At 43.2% G+C, this 22,915-nt stretch overlaps 1 protein-coding gene across 1 annotated transcript; it reads left to right on the forward strand.

Annotated features, from left to right (window-relative positions):
- Positions 1-269: 269 nt before the first annotated feature.
- Positions 270-22,425, forward strand: HPS3 (HPS3 biogenesis of lysosomal organelles complex 2 subunit 1; the record flags this gene model as incomplete). Its single annotated transcript, XM_082487390.1, has 17 exons — positions 270-492; positions 1,117-1,611; positions 3,645-3,831; positions 6,542-6,627; positions 7,813-8,005; positions 8,272-8,353; positions 10,941-11,095; positions 12,556-12,664; positions 12,880-13,061; positions 13,403-13,580; positions 14,209-14,439; positions 16,211-16,396; positions 17,558-17,746; positions 18,186-18,293; positions 18,651-18,857; positions 20,165-20,255; positions 21,376-22,425. 17 exons carry the CDS (start codon positions 270-272, stop codon positions 21,501-21,503), a joined length of 3,030 nt encoding a protein of 1,009 aa, XP_082343516.1. The 3' UTR covers positions 21,504-22,425.
- Between the last annotated feature and the right edge of the window lie 490 nt (positions 22,426-22,915).

Consider the following 22,915-nt stretch of genomic DNA (forward strand, 5'->3'; position numbering starts at 1 on the left):
TTTTTTGTAGGTTTGGCCTTCCCCCCCCCCCCCCCCGTGTTCTGTAAAACCGGGAGGGAGAAAAAGGGCTGCGGGAGCCACAGCTGCCCCGAAGCGCACCGCTTTCCGACGCGTACGGTCTGTCTGCGGGGCCGCGCGGGGGCGCTGACGCGGCGATGGCGTCGCGATGACGCCACGCACGATCTCGCGCGGAGCCGCCCGTGGCGGGGACGGGGGCCGCCGCGCGCAGTCGGTGACGGCGGCCGCTGTCGGGGCGGCGCGCGGGGGCGATGGTGCGGCTGTACAACCTGCACCCCTTCGGCTCGCAGCGCGTGGTGCCGTGCCAGCGGCAGCCCGCGCGCTTCTGCTGCGGCCGCGACGTGCTGTTCGTGGCCAGCGCGGCGGCCAGCTGCCGCGTGGAGGCGTTCGCCCTGGGCGACCAGGGCCGCTGCGAGCCCCTGGGCTCCTTCGCCACGCTGGGACCCGTGCTGCGCATGGCGCACAGCCGGGCAGGTCGGTGCCGCCCGCCGCGGGGGCCGGGGCGCGGGCGGATGGGCCGCGCCGCGCCGGGCGGGGAGGGGGGTGAGGCGGGCGGGCGCTGGAGCGGGCGGGCCGGGCCGGGCCGCGGGGGCCGGGGCCGGGAGCCGTAAGGGGCCGGGAGCCGTGCGGGGCTGGCGGGGGGTGCCCGGGCAGCACCGGCGCTGTCTCCCGCGTCAGGCCGCGGCCCGCGGGGAGCCGCGGCTCCGGGCCTGCCTCTCCGTTTCGGTTTGGCAGCCCGGCGGCGGCGGCGGAGTCCGGGACTTTCCCCGCTCCCCAGAGCACAAAACGTCTTCTCGTGAGTGAGAGTTTTTTTTGGGGGGGACAACACCCTGTCTGCAGCCCCGGCTCGCGGCGGGGGTCCCCTTAGGGGTTAGGCTGGGCCCAGATCTACAAGCCCTTTTCTTTTGATGGTATGTGGAGCGTGTGCCATCCAGCAAAGAAGCTGTGGATTTTGTTAGAGACAAAACTGTTTTTGGAATTTTATGTAAGGTTTGAGAATGTCAGATGTTCTTTGTAATGTGCTACAGCAGGTAAAGAGCGCAAGAACTGCGTCTTCTAGTCTCCGATGGCTTATCAGTACTGCTGCTTTCTTTTAAGGAGACTATCTGGTGACAATTGAAGAAAAAAGCAGAGCCACTTTCCTCAGAGCGTATGTGAACTGGAGATGCATGTCTGCGGGGAGCTCTCGTGTTTGTGTTCGGATGGTGGGTCACAAGATGGAAGAGTCATACAGTGAAACCCTGAAAGAACAGATGTCAATTGTGGAAATGCCGCTTTCGGATCCTCCCCTGTGCATTTCGTGTTGTCCTGTAAATGGAGATCTTCTTGTGGGCTGCAAAAACAAACTAGTCATGTTCCGGTTGAAATACTTGGTCATAAACCAGAATTTGACTGTGTTAGACTTCGAACGTTCCTTAATTTTACACATTGATAACCTCATACCTGCTGAGGTTGCATTTTGTGCAGGGCATATAGCCATAACCACAGAGCTGGATGTTCTGATCCTGAAACTGGAACTGGTCCAGCAAAGTGTGGACAGGGCAGAGCAATGCGTACAGAGCGTTAGCACCCTGGAAAAGCCTGTGGACAGAGGTAAGGACAGAAATTAAATTATTTTTTTATTTCCAAAAATCTTCTAACTGATTCCTGTTATTGTCAAAGTAGGCGCAAGCAAGGTCATTGCCCTTCAGAAAATATTTCCAGATCCTCTTAGGACTGTCAGCTGAGTATTCTAGTGCATAAAAAGTTGTACCACCTGCAGTTGGAGGTAACACTTAAAACAAACGTGCCGTCATTCTGCAGACCCTTTCAGGATGGAGCAGACATAGAGTTTGGTCCCTGTTTTGGGGTGCCACTGTGGGCCAAATCAAAGCGGTAGTAGGTCAGTGTGCTGCGTTCAGAAAAATTGCTCCATCAGTGCCACTGCCCAAATAATTGCATCTCTTCTAAGGGACCGGTGGGAGGCCAAATGGAAGAAGCGTCTCATGAACCTTGGAGTGGACCGTGCATACTGGCTTACGTGTTTAAGAACGCTTCTGTGGCGATGCGCATGCACTTCTGTAACTGTTGGTAGGCTCAGAACCTGCATGAACAAGGTGGCCGCAAATTCTCCTTTTTCAGTCCTCTGTCTTACTCAGGGGGTTGCTTTAGAATCCTAGAAATCCCAGAAATAGGTTTACTCAGTAAGTTACATTCCTGTGTATTGCAAGAAAACCTGTGTGTAAGGAATACCTTTCCAAAAGTATCAGATGAACACCAGCAAACCTTAGGAAAATCCTTCATTTATAATTGAAGAAACTTAAAACAGAAAAGGATGGTCTTTTAGAAATGGAAGCTATACCTATAAAAATTGTAAAGGTAAATAAGACTTGTCACATAGGGAAAATATAAACTGGAATGTTCTTCATTGAGTGAAGATGTATCTTAACTCCAATAATGGCATCCTGCCCCCAGTTGTTTTTATTACTAAAGACCAAACAGAAAAGCTCAAATTACTTTCTGAGTGCTGTCAGGATTTGCTTTCCAGAACTTAAGTGATTTTAAGGTAACACAGCTTTCTATTATCGCAGCCTTTTCCTTAAAACCTCTCTCTTAAAACCAAATGATGGTTTTTGATGGCCAGCCATCTGCAGCACACGTTGCCTTGAACTTGCCTTACGATGAACAGCTTACCCGTTCTTTCAGAAATCTTGACTCTTGGGTATTCAGACTGTTGAGGCTTAAATGATGGATTGTCCCGGTTTGAGGTAAAACAGAAGCAATTTTCTGTTCGGTAATTTTACTTTTTAGCTAAGCTTCTTGTAACTAACTGACCTCTGAAATGAACGGCGCGTTGTGCAGGCACTGTTAGCTCCCGGAGTGGTAAGACCTGATTGTTTATAGCCGATGCCCAGGCATGGTATGCGGAGAGGCTCCTGCTTATAGTTATTGCTGTAACCCCCACGGGCAGCTCACTTTGTTACTTGCCCCGTTGGAGGGTCGGCAGCAGAAAAGTGTAGAGGGGTCGCACCTGCGGGGAGGAACGGACAGGACAGGTGACCCAAAACTGACCAACAGGGTATTCCATCCCATCTGCATCAGGCTCAGTATAAAAGCTGAGGGATCTAAGGGTCGGCTTTCTTCCTTCAGTGGTGGCCGTCCGAGGAGGACTCTGTTTGTTTGCCTTTGATCCTGATCTTGAATCCAGATCCGGAATCCAGTTCCCGTCTGTCACTGAGCCCAGTGTGGGACTTCCCAGTGTCATGGGTGACCCGATCGTCATCCTGGGAGCCTGATATGATTTTGTATATATTGCATATATTTCATTATTTTCTTTTTTATGACTTTATTAATTTATTAATGTTTTCATTAAAGTAGTATAAGTCTCTTTCTCTCTCTCCCCTTTCTCCTTGGAGAGAGATGTTGGGGAGAGCGTCTGTTGTTCGTCTCAGTGGTAAGTCCGGCCTAAACCAAGACAGGGATTGTTTTCATCTTCTAGCATAGCTGTTTTCAAAATCTCATGGTTTGAGGAAGCCAATGCTAGCTAGGTAGCTCTGATTGGAATATTTAATTGATACTGTGTCTTATCATTTTCTTCCTGCCAAATGAACCATTTGAATAATTAATATAGCATTTTCATTGTTAAGGTGTAAAAGATGAAGCCCCTTCAACACAGACTTCGCAGCCTGAATTAGATGAGTTCATCATATGTCAGAAGCCGGTGGAACTGCTTGGGGAAGAAAGTAAGCTATGTGAGATACCTGTCACACTGGAATCCACAGAGTTACACACAGAAGACACAAAGCGCTTCCAAGTGCGGTATCTGCTTTTCAGGTATTCCAAATGTATTTTTCCCTTTATGGGTTAATTTACTACAAGAAACCAAAACGAGCTGCGGCTAACATCTTGTGGAGAGAAAAATCCTGATATTTTAACTTTTGGTGTTTGGTTTTTTTTTTTTTTTTTTACTGAGGAAATCATGTGATACCAAAGAAAGCCCATTTTTTGGTAGAATAGAATATTTCAGTTGGAAGGGACCTGCAACAGTCATGTAGTCTGACTGCCTGACCACTTCAGGGCTGACCCAATGTTACAGCAAACTATTAAGGGGATTGTCCAAATGTCTTTTGAACACTGGCAGGTGTGGGGCATCGACCACCTCTCCGGGAAGCCTGGTCCCGTGTTTGACCACCCTCGGGGCAAAGAAGTGTTTCCTAATGCCAAGTCTAAACCTGCCCTGATGGACACAGCTTTGAACCATTCCCAGGCATCCTGTCCCTGGATCCCCGGGAGAAGAGCTCATCACGTCCCTCTCCACGTCCCCTCTTCGGGAGGCTGTAGAGCAATGAGGTGGCCCCTCAGCCTCCTTTCAGGACTAGACAAACCCAGCGTCCTTATTCACTCCCCACAGGACATGCCTTCCAGCCCTTCACCAGCTTGGTTGCCCTCCTCTGGGTGCATTCCAGGACCTTCACATCTTTCTCAAATGGTGGGGCCCAGAGCTGCACACAGTGCTCTGGGTGAGGCTGCACCAATGATGAGCACAGTGGGATGATCCCTGCTCTTGACGGGCTGGTTGTGCCGTGTTCAATGCCCCCCAGGTGCGGTCTGCCCTCTTGGTGCCAGGGCACACTGCTGGCTCCTGCTGAGCTGCTGCCCACCAGCACCCCCAGGTCCCTTTCTCCAGGGCTGCTCTCCAGCCACTACTCTCCCAGTTTAGGCTTGCATCTGGTGTTACTCCGTCCCGGGTGCTGAATCTGGCACTTGGACTTGTTCCATTTCATGCCATTGATGATTGGCCAATACTCCAATCTGTCTAGATCCCTCTGCAAGGCCTCTTGAGGCACCTCAAGAGAGTCAACAGCACCACCTAGTTTGGTATCATCATCAAGCTTGCTAAGGGACATTAAACTCCTGCATCCAGATCGGGGATCAAAATGTTGAACAGCACTGGCCCTAGGGTTGAGCCCTGAGGAACACCAATGGTGACTGGTTGCAAGCCAGATGTAGCCCCGTTCACTACAACCCTTTGAGCCCTGCTGTCCTGTCAGTTCTTCACCCAGCGCACCGGGAACCTGCTCATCTCACAGCTGGATGACTTTTGGCCTTGGAAATTCTAAGTTTCATTTTATTTGTGGAATGTGACTAGCTGTTACAATTAAAATAGAATAGAACTTTGGTGGTTTTTCAGATCTAGTGATGTTTAATGTCTGCTTTCATCATACGTCCTTGTATGCTCTGAAGAGCACGTGTGGCAGCTTCTCTTGTGGTGTATCGGAAGGGATGGTCTTTTCTCAGCATGGAGAATGACAGAATCATTTAGGTTGGAAGGGACCTCCTGAGACCATCTAATCCAATACCCCACCCTTCTCAAGCAGGGTCAGCTAGAACAGGCTTTCCAGGACCCTGTCTAGCCAGGTTTTGACTGTTTCCACAGATGGAGAATCCACAACCTCTCCAGGCCACCTGTTCCAGCGTCTGGCCACTCACAGTTTTTATACTTTCATGCTGAACTGGCAAAACCAAGTTTTACATGCCTTATTCTGAAGCAGCTTGTGTCAAATTTAGGAATTTGTGATCTATCTAATCTAGGATTAGATTTTAGGAAGAAATTATTTACTTGGAGGGTAAAGAATATAGTGAGACACTGGAACAAATTGCCCAGAGAAGCTGTGGCTGCCCCATCCCTGGAGGTGTTCAAGGCCAGGTTGGAGGGGGCTTGGAGCAACCTGGTCTGGTGGGAGGTGTCCCTGCCCATGGCAGGGAGGTTGGCACGAGATGATCTTCAAGGTCCTTTCCAACCCAAACCATTAGGTGATTCTATAAATTCTGTTACTGTTCAGAGAAGCCTACTTTAAGGGATTATACGAGGCTGATCAGCAGTCCTGTCTGTGTGGCCTTAATTAAGGTACTGCCTTCTGTTTATTTATTCTGCAGCTTTCATCAATGCCAGCTGAAGTGATACTTATTTGAGTACCTCTAAAAAAAAATATTCTCCCTTTCTCCAGCTGGCAGAGGGAGTCTACCAAGTATCTTAAGCACTGAGAAACCATACTTTTTATGTTGTTAGTGATCAAAGCCATTAAAATTTTATCCCAAACTGAGGAAGAATTGCTGTCACAATCCAGCACTGAATTCCAAAGCAGAGCAGGAAAAAATGACACATAATAGGAAAGAAAAGTAGGATTGGAGATGGCACCATGTTACATGTTGCTCAGTTGAGTAAAAAGAGAGGAAAAGGTTAAATTGAGGTTCAAATCAATTGCAATGCTCTTCCAGTGATCCCAGACTTTGACACACATCTTGTAGACAAGTAAAGAAGGAGGATTTTTGGTTGCAAGTACTCAAGATCGTTATCTCTGGCTATGCCACATGCTTCTCAGCATTGCCATGCTAATGACAGTAGTAGCAGGAGTGCACATTGTTGTTGAGTATGAAAGCATCAGCTGTGCCTGTTACAGGTGGTGCTGTTTGCTTGTCCAAAGTAGCTCATCATCATTTCTCACTGAGGTCTCATGTTGATGTTTTGGATTTTTTTCTCTAGACGTTTTACACCGGACCAGTCGCCTTTTGGGTTTTGTGAGGAGACAAAGCTGCACTCTGTTCAGCTGCTTCCTATGTACCGGACAGGTATATGGATATGTGGGCACGCATTGTGGCCTCTGTCACAGGAGACCTGAGGAAAGAAGGGGCTTCTTTGTATATTCTGTTTTGTACCCTGTTTCTGTGTGATTTGTTCTTAAGTTAAGGTCTTTCCTTCCTTTTCCATGATTTAAACTGAGCTTCTCTTAACAAAAAGTCTTTTAAGTTTCTCCAAGTTCTGTGTAAACCTTGAACTAAAATATCAACTCACCACACCAGAAGAAGACGACTAAATCAGCTTTTATCAGTTCTCTACTGGTTAATGTTACATCACAAAACAGTCACTCTTTCCATTGCATTCATAAAATTATCCTCACATACTAGTCTGCTTTTTGTAAGTCAACAGGGGAAATCAAAGTAGTAAACCTTAATAACCATTAAGGTACAGGTTACCTTTCTGCCAGGCTTTAATTAAAACTGCGAGGGATGAAGGCAGATTTTAGGCATTCGATAACACATGCTAGCTCAAGCCCCAGCAGACCCATGGAAGAATTTAATGCTGTATGTTGTCAGTCATCTTTACTGACTGACACCCAGTTTGTGGTTGTTGTCTATCTCCTGAGTAGCAGAGCCTCATTTAAGTTGCAGCTGACTCAAGAGCATGAGCTAATTGCCATTTAACTCCAGCTGTCTTAAGGTTCTTTTGTGATTTACAGTCTTTGACAAGAGGGTCTATAGAATCTGAACCATAAAAATAAAAATCTGAATCTTTACCTGCCAAAGTGGCTTTTTAGATAAATTCTGCCATTCTCAGTCTTTCCCTTAAGTGAGGACCTGTGTTTTGGTGCACTGCAGCTCTGGATGAGTGTTCATCCCAGCTCACGAGTGGTCGTCTAAGATCAGGCTGATCTTAGACATCTGTGGATGCTTAGTTGCGATGAACCTGCCAGGGCTCTCAGATGGTGTTACCTCTATAGAATTTGCTCAGTGATATATCCACACTTTTGTTAAAAATGCCTCCAAATGAGATGACATACAAATTTTTGACCTATGCACTGACCTGACCTGTACACTGATCTTCATATAGTTCTTTTTCTCTTCACTAGCTACTAAAAAAAACAGTCTACAACCTGGGCAGGTTTGATAGTATCTTTTAGGCATTGGGCTTGCAAAGGAATTGCCAGGTTTTGATTTATGAGGTATATAAAATGCCTTTCTCATTGTTACCCCTAGGCAGTTCTGTGACGGCCCATGAGGAAACTGAGAATGAGAGAGAATTACTGAGTCTCTTTTGCTTTTTCTCTTTACCTCACGTTGGATATCTCTACTCCCTTGGGAAGTTAGTAGAACTGATTTCTACTTACCAGTATTCAGAGAAGTCAGAACAGGCAGTTCTCACTCCACAGTTCCTGCATGTCATTACAAGGTACTACATTTATGATTTTGCTGATAGTATTACTATGTTTTTCTATGCTGCTGCTTTTTTTTTTTTTCCTCCTCTGATATGTCCTTCATGGCCTCCTGGAACTCTCTGGGTAGGCTCATGTGATAGTGCAGCATGCCCTCCTGCCTGGGCTTCAGCGCCCTTTTCTGCAAAGGAAAAAGATCTCATTCTCTGTAGTCTTGGCTACTTGCTTTTTGCAAGTCTTCATTTTTTGTCTTTCATCGTTGTGGTTTCTTCTTTCCCTCTAGTGAGAACCTGCAGTGTTTCACAGTGCGGTGCAGCGCAGCAGCAGCTCGTGATGAGGATCCGTATATTGATACGACTGTGAAGGTGCGCCTCTGGTTACCTTGCTAAAAGAATGGGGGTAGCAGTATGGCACTTAGTTTCCTTATGTCTCCTTCTGAAATCCTGTTAGTTTCTATTGGCTGAACCAATAAAATAACATCCAAAATTAATATTTTACTTCAATCTATGGCATATTGTATTTTGATGGTCTACAAATGTTTCAATGAAACAATCTAGACCATTAGCAGAATGTTTTCAGAAACATCAAAAGCTATAAAATCACTTACATTTTAAACTGAATTCCATGCTTTCCTGTATAAATGTGAATGAAGGGTGCAGAGTTTTCCCTTATTGCAGCTGACGGTATTTCTCTCTCAGGTGTCCTTGAGAAACCTGTTTTTGTAAGAGGAGTGTAGACACTTGAACACATCTGCGGCAGATACTCAGTGCGTGTTTTTTAGGAGGAGGGCTTTTGATCCTTGGAGGTCTAGGCTTTTCCCCTTCCTTAAATTGCTTCTTAGTAAAAGTCTATTGAACTGTAAAGATTGGGATATACGTTAATAAAAATACCAGGAAAGATAGACCGAAGTGTATTTTAAGTTAGCATTTAAGGATTTCTTTTGAGCTTGTAGACAGCAGACATAAAGAAACCGTGGGACAGTAGAAGTAGTATAAAGTTTTCAAGAGCTGAACACGTGTTCTCTGCTCTCTGTAGAGGTACTGAGGTAAAGAATACAGACAGTGACACAATCTGTCCTGTCTGTTCTCCAGTCTCAGCTTTCTGTGCTGTCACTGCAGGTCATATCCACTCCATCACGGTTCCCCAGTCAGGCGACAGGCTGCCGCCTGCCTCAGCAGCGGGTTCGAGGTTTGCTGGTAACACAGGCTGCGGTCCCTCACCCATGTCCCTGCTGCAGCTTGCCCTCTGCAGGCTGCACATCCGCTCTGGCCTGGGGCCTCCGCGGGCCCGGCCTGCCCTGGTGCGAGTCCTCCATGGGCCACATCCCTCAGGGGTGTCCCTGCCCTGGTGCGAGTCCTCCATGGGCCACATTCCCTCAGGGGTGTCCCTGCCCTGGTGCGAGTCCTCCATGGGCCACATTCCCTCAGGGGTGTCCCTGCCCTGGTGCGAGTCCTCCATGGGCCACATTCCCTCAGGGGTGTCCCTGCCCTGGTGCGAGTCCTCCATGGGCCACATTCCCTCAGGGGTGTCCCTGCCCTGGTGCGAGTCCTCCATGGGCCACATTCCCTCAGGGGTGTCCCTGCCCTGGTGCGAGTCCTCCATGGGCCACATCCCTCAGGGGTGTCCCTGCCCTGGTGCGAGTCCTCCATGGGCCACATCCCTCAGGGGTGTCCCTGCCCTGGTGCGAGTCCTCCATGGGCCACATTCCCTCAGGGGTGTCCCTGCCCTGGTGCGAGTCCTCCATGGGCCACATTCCCTCAGGGGTGTCCCTGCCCTGGTGCGAGTCCTCCATGGGCCACATTCCCTCAGGGGTGTCCCTGCCCTGGTGCGAGTCCTCCATGGGCCACATTCCCTCAGGGGTGTCCCTGCCCTGGTGCGAGTCCTCCATGGGCCACATTCCCTCAGGGGTGTCCCTGCCCTGGTGCGAGTCCTCCATGGGCCACATTCCCTCAGGGGTGTCCCTGCCCTGGTGCGAGTCCTCCATGGGCCACATTCCCTCAGGGGTGTCCCTGCCCTGGTGCGAGTCCTCCATGGGCCACATTCCCTCAGGGGTGTCCCTGCCCTGGTGTGGGTTTCCCACAGGCTACATTCCCTCAGGGTGTTCCTGCCCCAGTGTGGAGTTTGAAGTGCAGTGTTTATAATGATGATGGTTATTATTAGTATTTGTTACTATTGTTTTTCCTGCTGTTTTTTTTTACATCGGTTTCCAAGCTGACTGGTTCTGGTTCTGGCTGGCCCAGGGCAGTTCAGAGCCTCCTGGTCACCACTGCAGCCCTCTGCCTCTTTACAAGAAATTCTGGGGTTTCTTCAAAAAGCAGGGTACACATGTGGTGCTGTGTTACCTTGCTACACTGTGCATTTTAATTTGTAAATACGGTATTTTATCTTCTTAAAGCTGTATATTTAGAATAGTTATGGCCAAATGAGGTTGCATGTTTCCATTTTTAGTCCAGTGTAGATGATATGGTAAGTTTTAGCTGAAAGGTACATGTTGAACAAATACAGGTTGTAATACTGGGTATGTTGTGTAACAGTAGGCAAGCAAATATAATACTTCTATTTAAATTCCTTTTTATAAGCAAATGAAATCAAGACCTTGATAACCATGTCGGACAATCGTTTACAACTTGGCCAAGTTCAAACTATTTGGGATTAAGCTTTCAATGTTAGGCATCTCTCTCAGGCTCAGTTATTTTGAGGCACACAGCTAAAACTATGTAGTTGCTTTGAAGAGTGAAACAATTATTTTTTTTTACCCTTTGTTAAATGATTTATATCATAGTTTTACAGGTATTTTTATTCTTGCTTAAGTGAAGTACTCAGGAAAGCCAGTGAATGTTTTTAGTGTCAGATCATTGGACAAAGGTTACATTTTGTTCTTTTTTTAATTTTTATTTAAAGACTCAAAGTACATACTAACTGAAATTACAAAGCAATTGCTTTCATTTATAGGCTTGTCCACCTGTCGCACTGGATGTCTGCACATTAAGAATGCAGCTTTTTATAGGTCCAAGAGCTATCTGTCATTTCAAAAACCATATAATTCTTTTGACTCAGGCGGACACAGAAGATATTACTGAAAGAAGAAAGCCTACAAGAAAGATGCTGTAAGGATTTGTGCCTTTTGGGGAGATGGTATTTATAGCTCTGTGTACAGTCCTGAATTTTTGGGTGTTGGAGTTGAAGAGAGGTTCCTCTGGAAAACTGTTTGGAAATAATTGCCTAGTTAGTGCATGAGAACAGAAATCGAGCATTTATTTTTTTGCAATTCTACTGTATTAACTGATACAGAAGAAATGAGGGTAGGGTCACAAATGCTTGAAATCAACAAAATAAATTAAGTCAAGATTGTAACAAACAACTTTCATAAGTGATGTTAAAATAACATTACTAAGAACAAACCTGCTACTGAGAAGAAAAAATACTTATCTTGAGAAACAAAAGTATGTAGGAGTACCTAAGGTACAGGCTAACAAAATGTGTTGTAGCACAAAATGAGAATGTCTTACATTTGGCGAAGCATTCTTTCCAAGAAAAGTTATGAACATCACTATAGTGATCCATGACAAAAGAAGGATTGGACTTTGGCCTAAGATAGTCTTGTAGCATGTGTGTAGCCAGAGGCACTAGTGACTTTTTTCTTTTTATCTATTTCCATGACAACTGCTATTCCCATTCTTTTTTTGAGGGCTTTTCATAAAACAGCTAAACAGCTGTTCTAAAACAGCTATTCAGAAATCACATTTATTAAAGGCAGTTCAAGTTCATTAACAAAAGTGGGACAGCTATAGTTGATTGAAGAGGTATTCGAACCAGTACTAGTAAGGAGAAGCTGAGGATAAGCCCATCAAGGAGAATGGTAGTTCAAAATACGGTAGTTTTCTGTGTATAAAGCACAGTTTCTTCTGCTAGTTGTGTTGTTTCAAAGATTATAGTTGGCGTTTGAGGAAGGTGTGCTTTTTGCCTTCTGTAAAGAACATAAGTTGAACAAATACTAATCTACTTAGCACCGTCGTTTGAAAATAAAGATGTAAATATCCCAGAACAGTTCAAACAAAACCAAAACCCCAGAAAAACGGAACAAAAAGAGTTTTGTGTTTTCCCGCAATGTTTTAGCCTTAGGGTATTATAGACCTAGCCAGTGTGTTAAAGTAAAAGCATTCAAATATTTTTTTTTATGCCGTGTCTTGGCAGACACTGTAGTAGAGCTGCAGGGGCAAACATGCAGTAAATCCTTACAGAAAGTAAGTAAACATTTTAGCTAATTTGAATTACTCAACTTCATGTACGTATCCGATGCTACCTGATGTACGTATTTGATACTACCTGGTGTTAAGCTCAGGAGGAGATGTAATGGACAGTTTTGATGTTGTTCCTGGTGTATGAAGATGCCTATCCCCGTTTTGTTATTAGCCATTATGACTTAAATTCACAACCTATCTCTCAAGCGTTTACTAGCTTGCAAGCATACTTACTTACATGTATAAATTATCAAGTGAGTGAGGTTTTTTTGGCTGCATAGTGTTTATTTGAACACTGACTATTCAACTGTTTTCTTTCTCTCTAGTTTCAGAAAGGCTGACAGCATCAAATCCAGAACAAATTCTGAGTCAGAGCCTGGTTGGAATTTATATATTATAAACACTGTTTCAACCATTCAGCTTTACAGAGAAATGGTATTGCCCAACTCCTGCTTTTGTTGTTTGGTGACTAAAAATAAGTACTGTTAATTAATCTCTGATGCATGTTGTTGCTGAATGTAATGTAATGTAATGTACTTCTCATGAATAGCCCATGACCCTATTTCAAATGGGTGCTGCCCTCATTAGAATTGTTCCTGCATATTCTTAATTTTTGCCAGCAGCCTAAGCATATCCTGTGTCTGTTCTAGGTAGATTATAGTAGAACTTATGAAAATGTAAAAACTGAGAGTTGCATCCATCTTCTAAGTGAGGCTCACTTACTGGTCAGAGCAGCAATAATGGACCCTAGTTTCCTTAAATCGGATGAGAAAGAAGAACTTCTAAGAGCATTCAGAGAAAGTTGTGCCTTCTTAGGAGACTGCTACAGCAGGTATGTTTTAGACGTCAGAGTAATATAGGTGAGCTTTTGTTTCCTGTAATGTAACGTTAAAAGGAAAATCTGTCATTCTTTGCTGTTTTACATTAGTATTGCATATATAATATAAATCTTTACATTCTGTGGAAGCGGCTTAATCTCTGCACTGTCTGGTTGTCTTTATTGTCATTGGTCACAGAATACAACATTCCGTTGAATATTAGCTATGTGTTTGCAGGTACTGGTGTGTCTGCAACTTTGTTTGACGTATTATTTTAGTTCTTATAAACAGTGATGGCGAAAGTGTTGGCTTTAGTTGTTTTGTTCTTTTTTTCCTTCCTCTCTGTTCCCTTCAGGTTTGACACAAAGGATTACCACCTTGCTTTGCCATACTACAGAATGTCAGGTTTATCCATGACTGAAGTTTTAAAGAGGCTAGTTTCAGAAAGTGATGAAGCACAGACATATGAGAGAGGATTTATATTTTACTTAACTCACTCTCTTAATGAAGACTTAAATGAAGAACTAAGTAAGGTAGAAACAAGTTTATTTTCCTTAATCTGTTGATTTAGTTTTGATTTTAAGAGCTGTGTATCAAATTTTAATTAAATTCCCTTTGAAAATGCTGAGCTGCTTATTTAATTTTACAGTTGTTCTTTTTCAAATGGTTTTTATTTTCCCATTTTTGTTGACAAAATAGCAAGCAGCCCCTGTGATGCTTTGGGCTGCTTTCAAGCAGCATATTATGGGATTGGCTATCATGATGCATGTTGCTAGTGATCTAGTTGCCACTTGCAGACAGAGACACTTCAGTTTTGGGAAAGTTCTGCCTCAAATTTCTTTAATCTCCCATATGTCTAACAAAACACACTGTTTCTTTGAAGATTGCCCAATTGTACGGGTTGGTAAAACTAATTCACTGTGGTGGTGGATGTTCTCCTAGCACCCCAGAATATGGGTTGAATCACTGCTGGTTTGAGATCTTTTACCAGCAGGGAGGAAAGAGGCAGGAAAGGCACTGTGATTTGATAGCTAAGCTGTATTTGACTGTTTTATTAAAAAAATGAAACAACCGCTCCCAAAAGCCACAATACTTTCATATGCCATAGAAGACTATATATCTGGAAAGGTCTGAACTATGAAATGGTTTTTATTTTAATAGGAATCAGCAAATAAAGTTCTCCAGATATTCTGTCTTGCTGACCCTGTGCAGCTGCCTCATATCCTCTGCAGCCCCTGCATGACAAACGTATGTCCTTTGACAGCTGTGAAGTACCTTCAGAAAGTAGAAAAGATGATGCCATCAGTGGTCCTGACACTTACTAAGGCTTTCATGGCTCTGAAAATGGGAGACCTGACGATGTATGCACATGAGATGGACTCCTATAAGGAGGTAAAGTGTGCTGAAAGCACGAGCTAGTCATGCTTTGCAAAGACCGAGTAAGTAGGTTTGGCTTGTAGTTGTATTTTACAGTAAAACAAACTTTCAGTCACTGCCCTTCCTCCTGATGTGCGGTATAGGCTCCACCGAATGTCAGCAATGACAGCAGAGTCAAGGGCTGGCATTCCTGGGATGGTACTGCTTACCCTGCAGGGAGGGTAGTCTTGGCAAAGCCTTACCAAATGAGCAAAAGTTTTGAAGCGGTTAATTCTTGATAAATTAAATGCTGTTTCCTGGGGTGTAACAAGCTCTGCAAGAGCCAGTGCTCTTCAGCAGCACGGCAGGGTTGTATAGTAGCATTTTTATACCCCTCCACATGTAATTAATGTGATATGCCCATGAAAACGCTCTCTGTATGCAAACAGCCCTTATAAAATTGCTGTTGGAGCAGAATGTCCATGGTGCACATAAACTAAAGTTTCTGTATGCAATTTCCCGTTTTTCTTAGTGGAATCAAAGCACTTAACACTTTTTGAGATCAGATCAGAACCTACTTCAGTACTATCAGAGCAAGAATTCTTCATCAATGGGGGAAAAAATGTCCATGAAGCAGTCTGTGCTATAGGTGTTCATGTGTGGTTTTAGACCGAGACCAGTCAGAAAATTACTTCTCGTTAAGGTTGATCAGGACTGTTGAACATTCAAAGGTGACAGAGCTCAAAGTACAGACTGTTTCTGAGAGCTGAGTGTAATATCAAACCACTTTCCCATACTAAGGTCTAAAAACTTTTTAAGATGGCTGTTCCAAGGTCAGATATCCTACTTTGGTTGGAGAAGTCCTGGAGAGCTTTCAAAGTTAGCGGTTTTTGAATTGCGAGGTGGAAGCTGTGGAGAGTTGTTTCAACAATGATATTCAGCACCAGCTGTTTTCTAACCATTTGCAGCACGACCAAGTGAAATTGCCACGTTGTGAGCGAACACACACATTCCACTGCATGGGTGTTATTTAGAGGATAAGGTGGCTGGGGTTTGGGTGTGTTTTTTTTCTTTTTGTTTCCTCTTAATCTGACCTATTAAAAACGTTCTATTGCACCTCACATTTAAAAAGCATTTTGTTGCAAAGTAGAAGCAATAACAATTTTAGAGAGATAAAGAAAGGAAAGACAGTTTGTATGCATAGCGGGGTGCAATCTGAATTTTCTTCCTATGTCTGCCTTACGTTTCCTATGTAATTCATTTAATCTGTCCAGGCATCATTTCCCCACTGTCTTTAAAGTGGAAATATTATCCTGTCTTGCTTACCATCAAAAGGACTCCGATATCCAGCAACAACTTACTGTTGCACATAGTGCAGAACATTTTGATCATTGTTTCAGGGGTATTTTCAAAATAGAAATTTTACTTCAGCGAAGTAGTCTACTGAAATTTAGTGAAGTGGTCTATTGACATTTCAGCCAGTGATTTTTTCAAAACACTGTGTGTATTGAATGTCTTGGGTTTCATAGTGAAATTTATCTTTCTTATATGCACAGTAACTCCAGATTTCAACAGCGTGTTCCTTGCAGCGTTCAAGCAAATGTCCTGTTGCTGCTCCGGCACACGGCTTGGAGCTCGGTCTCTGGAGAGCTGGTCTGTAAATTGTAGAAAGGATTTATTTCCTTGCCCTGGCTTTCCTTCATTTAATCTGTCTAAACTTCACTGTCTGAGGAAATACTGAGTTTGCCGTGTTGAATCGTATGTGGATTGAATTCTTTACCTGATTTATGTCTGGCTGTGTTTGTAGACAGTACTGGCTTGTGGCTTCATTGGGCAACCAAAACTCCTGAGGCAGCGTAAGGAAGGGATTGTTATTCCAACGAAGTTTGCTGTTCACCTGAAGGAGATGCAGCCTGGTTTACTGGTGGCTGCCACTGTGGCTTTACATGAGAACGGTAAAATGGAACTGGAGGAAGCAGATACCTTTTTCAAGGTTGGGCTGTGAACATTTTTTCTTTTTTCTCGTAGTGATGTTGTTACGGGTAAACAAAGCAGCCTTGGTCACTCCTCCACTCACATTTCAGCATGTCTTCAGAAGGAGGGAAATGAGGGTTGGATATATTCCAGTCATGATAGATGACTACGGAGTTGTAATCTGGACCTTCTGGGAAGAAATACTGGTTAAATCAAGCAGAAAAAAATTGCATTAAGTTCTTTTTTTTGACCCTGTCATTTGAATGGAGAATACCCTGATCTCAGAGATCTCTCAATGGCTTCCTAGTAATGAGGCTTCCTAAGGCTACTGAAATTTAACAGAATTTAGATAAATCACTTCCTTAAGCACCTTTTGAAGAAATCATTAGGATTGAAACATACTTCTGAAGAATCAGTCTTAAATATGAAGGTATATAACGTTCTGATGTTCTGTATAAATTTCTGAAAGATGTGTGGGTCTCTGCAGTTTATGAGAAGAAAAAAAAACCAGAATATTTCTTTTTGGTGCCAGTGAAGTTTATTTAGATGGGGAATAGACAAAACTTTTTTCTTTTGTTGACAATGAATACCATAATTTGGATTAAACCCATGTATTCTTCAGTGTAGGTGTGTTGCAGTCTTGTATCTGTTACTGTGAAAGACATGTATCAGAAATACCAAGTCACGAAACTCAAATTAGAATGGTTGTTATTGTTTAAAGCCAGTTGGAAACCAAGTAAAAGTCTTTTCCGCTGGCACACCAGACATTAAAGCATCTCCCTTGTGGGTCCTACCATTGTACCCAGCTGAGCTACACAGCATCCCTTGTCATGGCCTTTAGATTCTTCTTTCAAAGACACCTGCTTGGCTATTGGCATTTATAAGATCCTCCTTGCTGACGGCATGCTGACGTTTCTTGCAGTGGAGCAAATCTTGAAGAAGAAATCAAATCTATCGTTTAGAATTGATTACCTTAAAATCATTCCATTAACTTTTTATGGTGCCTAGCACTGTATTATGTAGTATCATATTTATTAGAAATACATCGAGACAAAAAAGGAACCAAAATTCTGCTTCTAGTAAAAGTGAAAAACTGTTCTTCCTGTCTCTTCTAACTTCTGCTACTAACAATTGCCGTCATCTGTGCTAACTTGCTGTCTTCTCCTGTTTTTGTCCTTAGATGCTGTGTAGTAACAGTGAAAAAACTGTTCCTCAGCTCTTGGTGGATTTCTGGGAAGCTCTTCTTGTAGTGTGCTCACGGGAAGAAATACTTCAGGAGCTTTTATTGAGGGTTACTTCTCAGTATGTTTGGAGGATATCAAAGCAGCAACTTCCTGAGACTAAGCCATTGAAAACAATGGAGGATCTGGTAGGTGTACCGCTAAGAGGAAGTTTTGTGACTGCATTGTCCCTTCAAAATCTGTCCAAATACTATCCTTAGTATACTTCCAACAGGAGTCTTGGCTCTGGACACAAGTAAGGGCTAAAATGAAACAATGAGAGTTTGTCAAGTGCACGGTTTGCAATTTTACAAAGCTGACTAAATGAGAAAAATGTGTGAATTATGAATTTTAAAGGATTCTGAATGGGAAATCTGAAATACAGAATTAAATGGAAGTTTCCAGTTTATTTGTTACTAAATTCTATAAACCAGAAGAAAGAGTAGCTGCTATTCTAAGTTATGCTATTTGAGAGTAAAATTTTCTTCATTTATGATGGGTTTCACACGGAACTGTTACTTACAGAAATTTTTCTTTTATTACAACTTGATTCTTTTCTGTATTGCAACTTAATTCTTTCCTGGATAGGTAAACTCCTGTAATCATTTTGGGTTGATTTTCCCATGGGTAACTTCCATAATGTCAGCGGGCTCTCCATCTGATAAAGATTACTGTGAAGACATCTCAAAACTACAGGTATGAAACCCTTAAATCTTACTGTTTACAGCTTAGATCCATTCTGCAAATGTTCCTGTACGTATGAACAACTTTCTGTAGTGGACTCCACTCCTCCTTCCCTCAGGTTATCCAAATTGAACTAAAAGGCCCATTGAAATGATGGAAGAAAAAAATACTGATATGTTGATAACGATGGTATTTACATTTGCAGTCCACTCTAAACTTGCTTTCTCAGTTTTCAGTAACTTTTATTAAAAGAAACATTATTTCAAAATTATTCTGATAAGTAAGGGCTTCTGTTTTAAGGTTATGGTTAGCATCTTTCTTGCAAAGTTTGTCTTAAATCCCAACAATGCTTTTTCTTCTTGTGTTCAGTCTCTTTTATGTAGTCAGTCAATCAATATGACGTCAACTCTGCCTGTCCTGGAGCCCCTGGCAGAGGCTGGCCACATCGGCCTCGCCATCCGTGTTCTCTGCAGTACCCGTCTTGGCAAGTACGAGGAGGCCATCGAGCAGCTTCTTGAAAGGTGTCCTGATGCAGCTGTATTGTACGCTCAGCACGAGCTGAAAGGCAGCAGTCGGGTGAGCTACTTCCATTAGTTGTTCAGTATTTTTTGTTTTGGTTTGGTTTTTTTCCTAACTAAAACGCTGTTGTGTACGGTTTGGCTCTGGATGGATCAAATAGCCGAGCTTTCAGACAGAGTAAATTGAACCTCTTGCTTGGCTTTTAAATTCCATAACTCAGTCCCCACTAATTTTAATGGATTTTTTTTCCCCCAGTTTCTTCTGTGACTCCTTGTGTTCACTCTAGTAAATTTAAAGCATAGTCTTTTCAGATGGCACGGTACCTCAGAAAAGGGAGAGTAGTATGTTCGTTTTCCACTGTAAATGAAAAACTAGCTAGTTTCTCACTGGTCAGTGTTTTAAATTGTTTGACAGTGTGGTATAATGTGAAATTTTAGTGATAAACTAACTGATAAGAGAACATGGTCCTTCAAATAAAATCACACTTAAATGTGTTCTTCCTGTGTTCTAGTGGCGTCTTCTGACCTTGTAACATCAGAATGGTACTGGTGCACTGGTGGGAAGGTTATGTTCTTTATGTCCCGTTTTCCCCTTAGGCCTCTCTACAGATTTAATTGTGGAACTGATTTTATCCCAGTTTTTCCAGGAGTAAAGGAGTTTACTTCCATTGCCCATCACAGATACTCAACTGTACACAGTTTTGCTGGCCAGAGTCAGCAAAGGTTATCCTCTATGAGATGGACATACTAGAACTCTGTTCAAAACCAGATTTGTACTGTTTATTCAGGTCTGAAAATAGTTTCTTTGATTGTTTCCACCTTAGTTATAGACTTGAATGTGAGGTTGCAGTACTGAGTCTGCACACAGGTGGAAGAAAAGAGTTACCATGTTTAAAAAAGAAGGAAAGAAATCCATTCCTCTCTCTTCATTCTTATCAACAAAATTATACACAAAACATTACTCACTACTGCAGGTGTTGGAAGTAGATTAGGTCAGGAGACAGAGAAGTGTTCTTATAGTAGTGCTATTCACTTTCTTTGGAGGGAAAAAACTTAATCTTTCGACTGCACTAGTCTTGCTAATGATGTGATTTTTTTCTCGTACAAACTTTTATCTATAGAGGCACTAGGGGGCACTGTGTAAAAATTTTCAAGTAGAAAAAGATTGCACCGAAAATTGAAAATACATGTGCAAAACCACTGCATTTCAAAGCATTGTCTAAATTAATTAGAGTTCACCGTAACCTGACTGTATTTGTACACAACTGAGCTTAGTTCAGTGTATTTTTAGCAGGTCTTTCATACTCTTATTTGCAGTCCTTGTTAATTTACACTTTTGTTGTGTGTTTTTTTTTTGTGGATTAGGCTGTGTGGTGGAACAAACTGCTTCCTGAACTTTGCAAGAGAGCCAGACTTACTGGAAATGACTGCCCTGTTCTTCTTTCATCACTGAAAGGTAAATCAATTGATTGCAGCTCAACTCCAGAAGCCCTTGTACGTCATCTGACATTCCAAATACTCTACTGGCGAAGGACTACTGATGTGATAATTTGGAAAAAAAAAGGGGACCTTTTTACAGTTAAAAACAGCTCAGCAGGCTTCCCAGTCATTAGCACAGGATTCTGCAGTGTGGTATTTTTCTTCATATGAAAATCATAGCATTCATTTTGTATTGAAAACAGTTAAATTGTGGGAATCATTGTTTCTATGTAGGTCAGGAATAGATACCACTATAAAAACCTACTCAATAGAACTAATAGATAGTACTTGTTTTTTTTCTAGGCTGAGGCACTATATGGTTCTAAGCAATGACAGCCAACAGGCTACTATTGATAACCCAGTGGGTGTTTAAGTGTGTATTGATGATTAGAAAAAAACACAGTCTGTTACTACTAGAAGTAGAGAAACCACGCCTGGCACGTGTTTCTGGGAAGTCCGTAATATTGTGTATAGCTGAGGGGCCCGTGTGTTTGTTTTGACAGATTAAGACGACTGAGTAAAGCACGTATATTTAAAAAAACCTGCCGATGTAATGCCCAAGGGTAGAAAAACTTTGTCACGGGGTTGCATTGTGCAGCACAGTTGCCGTGCTCTATCATAAAATTCCAGTTTCTAGTGCTGGTGGTTTTTCTTTTGAAACGTTGCTTTCGTGCAGTAACTGTGCTGTAATCGCTATAAGAACGTAATGTTCAACGTGTTGGTCTGAGGTGCTGCTTGCAGAACATCCCATTTTACACAAGTGCTGAGTTGGGATACTGGTATGGATTTCGAGGGCTTCCTTTGCATTCGATACAAAACGTGTGAAGTACTAGGTCAAACCTCTGTAAGTATTAGTGCTACATGTAGACCTGAGTCAAGGCAGAGGTATGGTTTTAATCTAAGACGTAATTTCAGTTTACTTTTGAGATTTCCTGTAGTTGTATTTGCTCTCAAGTGGGAGGGTCTGAAATTTCATTCCAGTTGCAATATTCAGATAATTTGATGGCTTCAACTAGTAATACGTTGTTAATGGTTTTTCACTTCTGTGTTCTAAAACCAAAATACCTAAAGAAGATTTTCTCCCCTGCTCTGAGCAGAAACTTTATCAGTTGTTGCAATGGAACTGGAACTACGGGATTTCCTCACTCTGCTTCCAGAGGATGGAACCGCAGCATTTTTCCTGCCACATCTTCTTCACTGCAGCCGGAGGAAGCTGCTGACCTAAATCAAGGAGAGTCTGCTGTGCGCTCAGATACAAAGGATGTGCTGGAATGAAGAAGTAAATGAAACGGTAGAACTACGTGTAAGGTACCGTGGGACTCCCTTCATGTAAATCACCTTATTTCTCAGTTGAAACCTTACGACAGCTATTGAATGGCAGCTGTTGTCTGAGGCAAAGCGTCTGTTTTGAAGCTAACGCGATACACGCTGTCAGCAGACCAGAATTCCTGCCCGGTAGAACTGAAGGGCAGTTGGACTGGTGAAAGCGCAGCTCCTCAGCTTTGGGCAGGATCACGCCTCTTCTCAGTGAGGGTGAAGTTACGGCCAAGGCAGCGAAAAATACAGACTGTACGGAGCAGTGGGCACACAGCGTTTACTGAAGTGAATCAGGGGGTCAGTCCCAGTGCTGTGTTGGCTGTTGGAGCGCTGACCTGGGGAGGGGTTTAGGCTCTGGCATGTGTCTGACGGCAGGAGTAAGTGCCTCGCTCTTCCACGGGGAACTGGGCCCCACTTACATTCCCTTCAATCCAGCTGGCAAAAGCAGTCAGCTGCTCTGTTGTCTTAATTACATACCCATGCAAGTGTTACACTGACATTCACAAAATTCACTGCAATTCACAAAAAAAGGCCATAAATCAAAGAGAAACGAAAGTGTTTGCAAGGGGAGCGGAAGGTACAGACTACCGCTTGCTTGCTGGTTTTTGTTTTCTTTCTTCTGCTGTTGTACTTGGTCATTAGACCAAGTGTTTGAAGTATTGCTAGGTCAAAAATCTGGCTGAAGACTCTTATTTCTTCTAGGTTTTTTGGTAAGCATCTCAGCTACTTGTGCATGTATGTACTGATGGTTGTCTGTCTTTTGGGCAGAAAACATCCTTCTGTTCCTTCAGCTGGAATTCAGTCATAATAAACTGTTACAGTGTTTCTAACTTTCTTATGAATGCAGTTTGTTTTTTTGAGAATCTATCACAAATAAAACAATGACTCTGTGATCCCATAACCATCTAAAGGCCTAATTAGCTGACAATGACTCTGTCAAATCCATTTTCACTGAAGCTGTAATGTTACTTAAACCTGTCGAAGTCGGTCAGAAGAGATCATCTACATTGCAAATAAAATATATTAAAAAAAAAGAAAAAAATAGTTTAACTTAACTATGTAGGATTCCTGCTACAGCCAAAAATCAATGACCTAATTTACTAGTAGGGATTATGCTGGTTTCAGTAGAATCTTTCTACCTTAAAAAAGGCCAAAGCGATTTAGACTTGTTAGAGAGAAGCAGCTTCCTTTGTCTGGGTACCTGTAAAGCTGCGTTTGCCTGCCTGTCCCGTACACCCTTCCCCGTTTGACACAGGTCTAACCTGGGTGGAGGTGGGCTGTTGGAACACAACTGGTTGGGACGAGGATACCGGCTCTTAC

The sequence above is a fragment of the Vanellus vanellus genome, assembly GCF_965231255.1.
Source record: "Vanellus vanellus genome assembly, chromosome: 8".
In the NCBI taxonomy this organism is placed as follows: Eukaryota; Metazoa; Chordata; class Aves; order Charadriiformes; family Charadriidae; genus Vanellus; species Vanellus vanellus.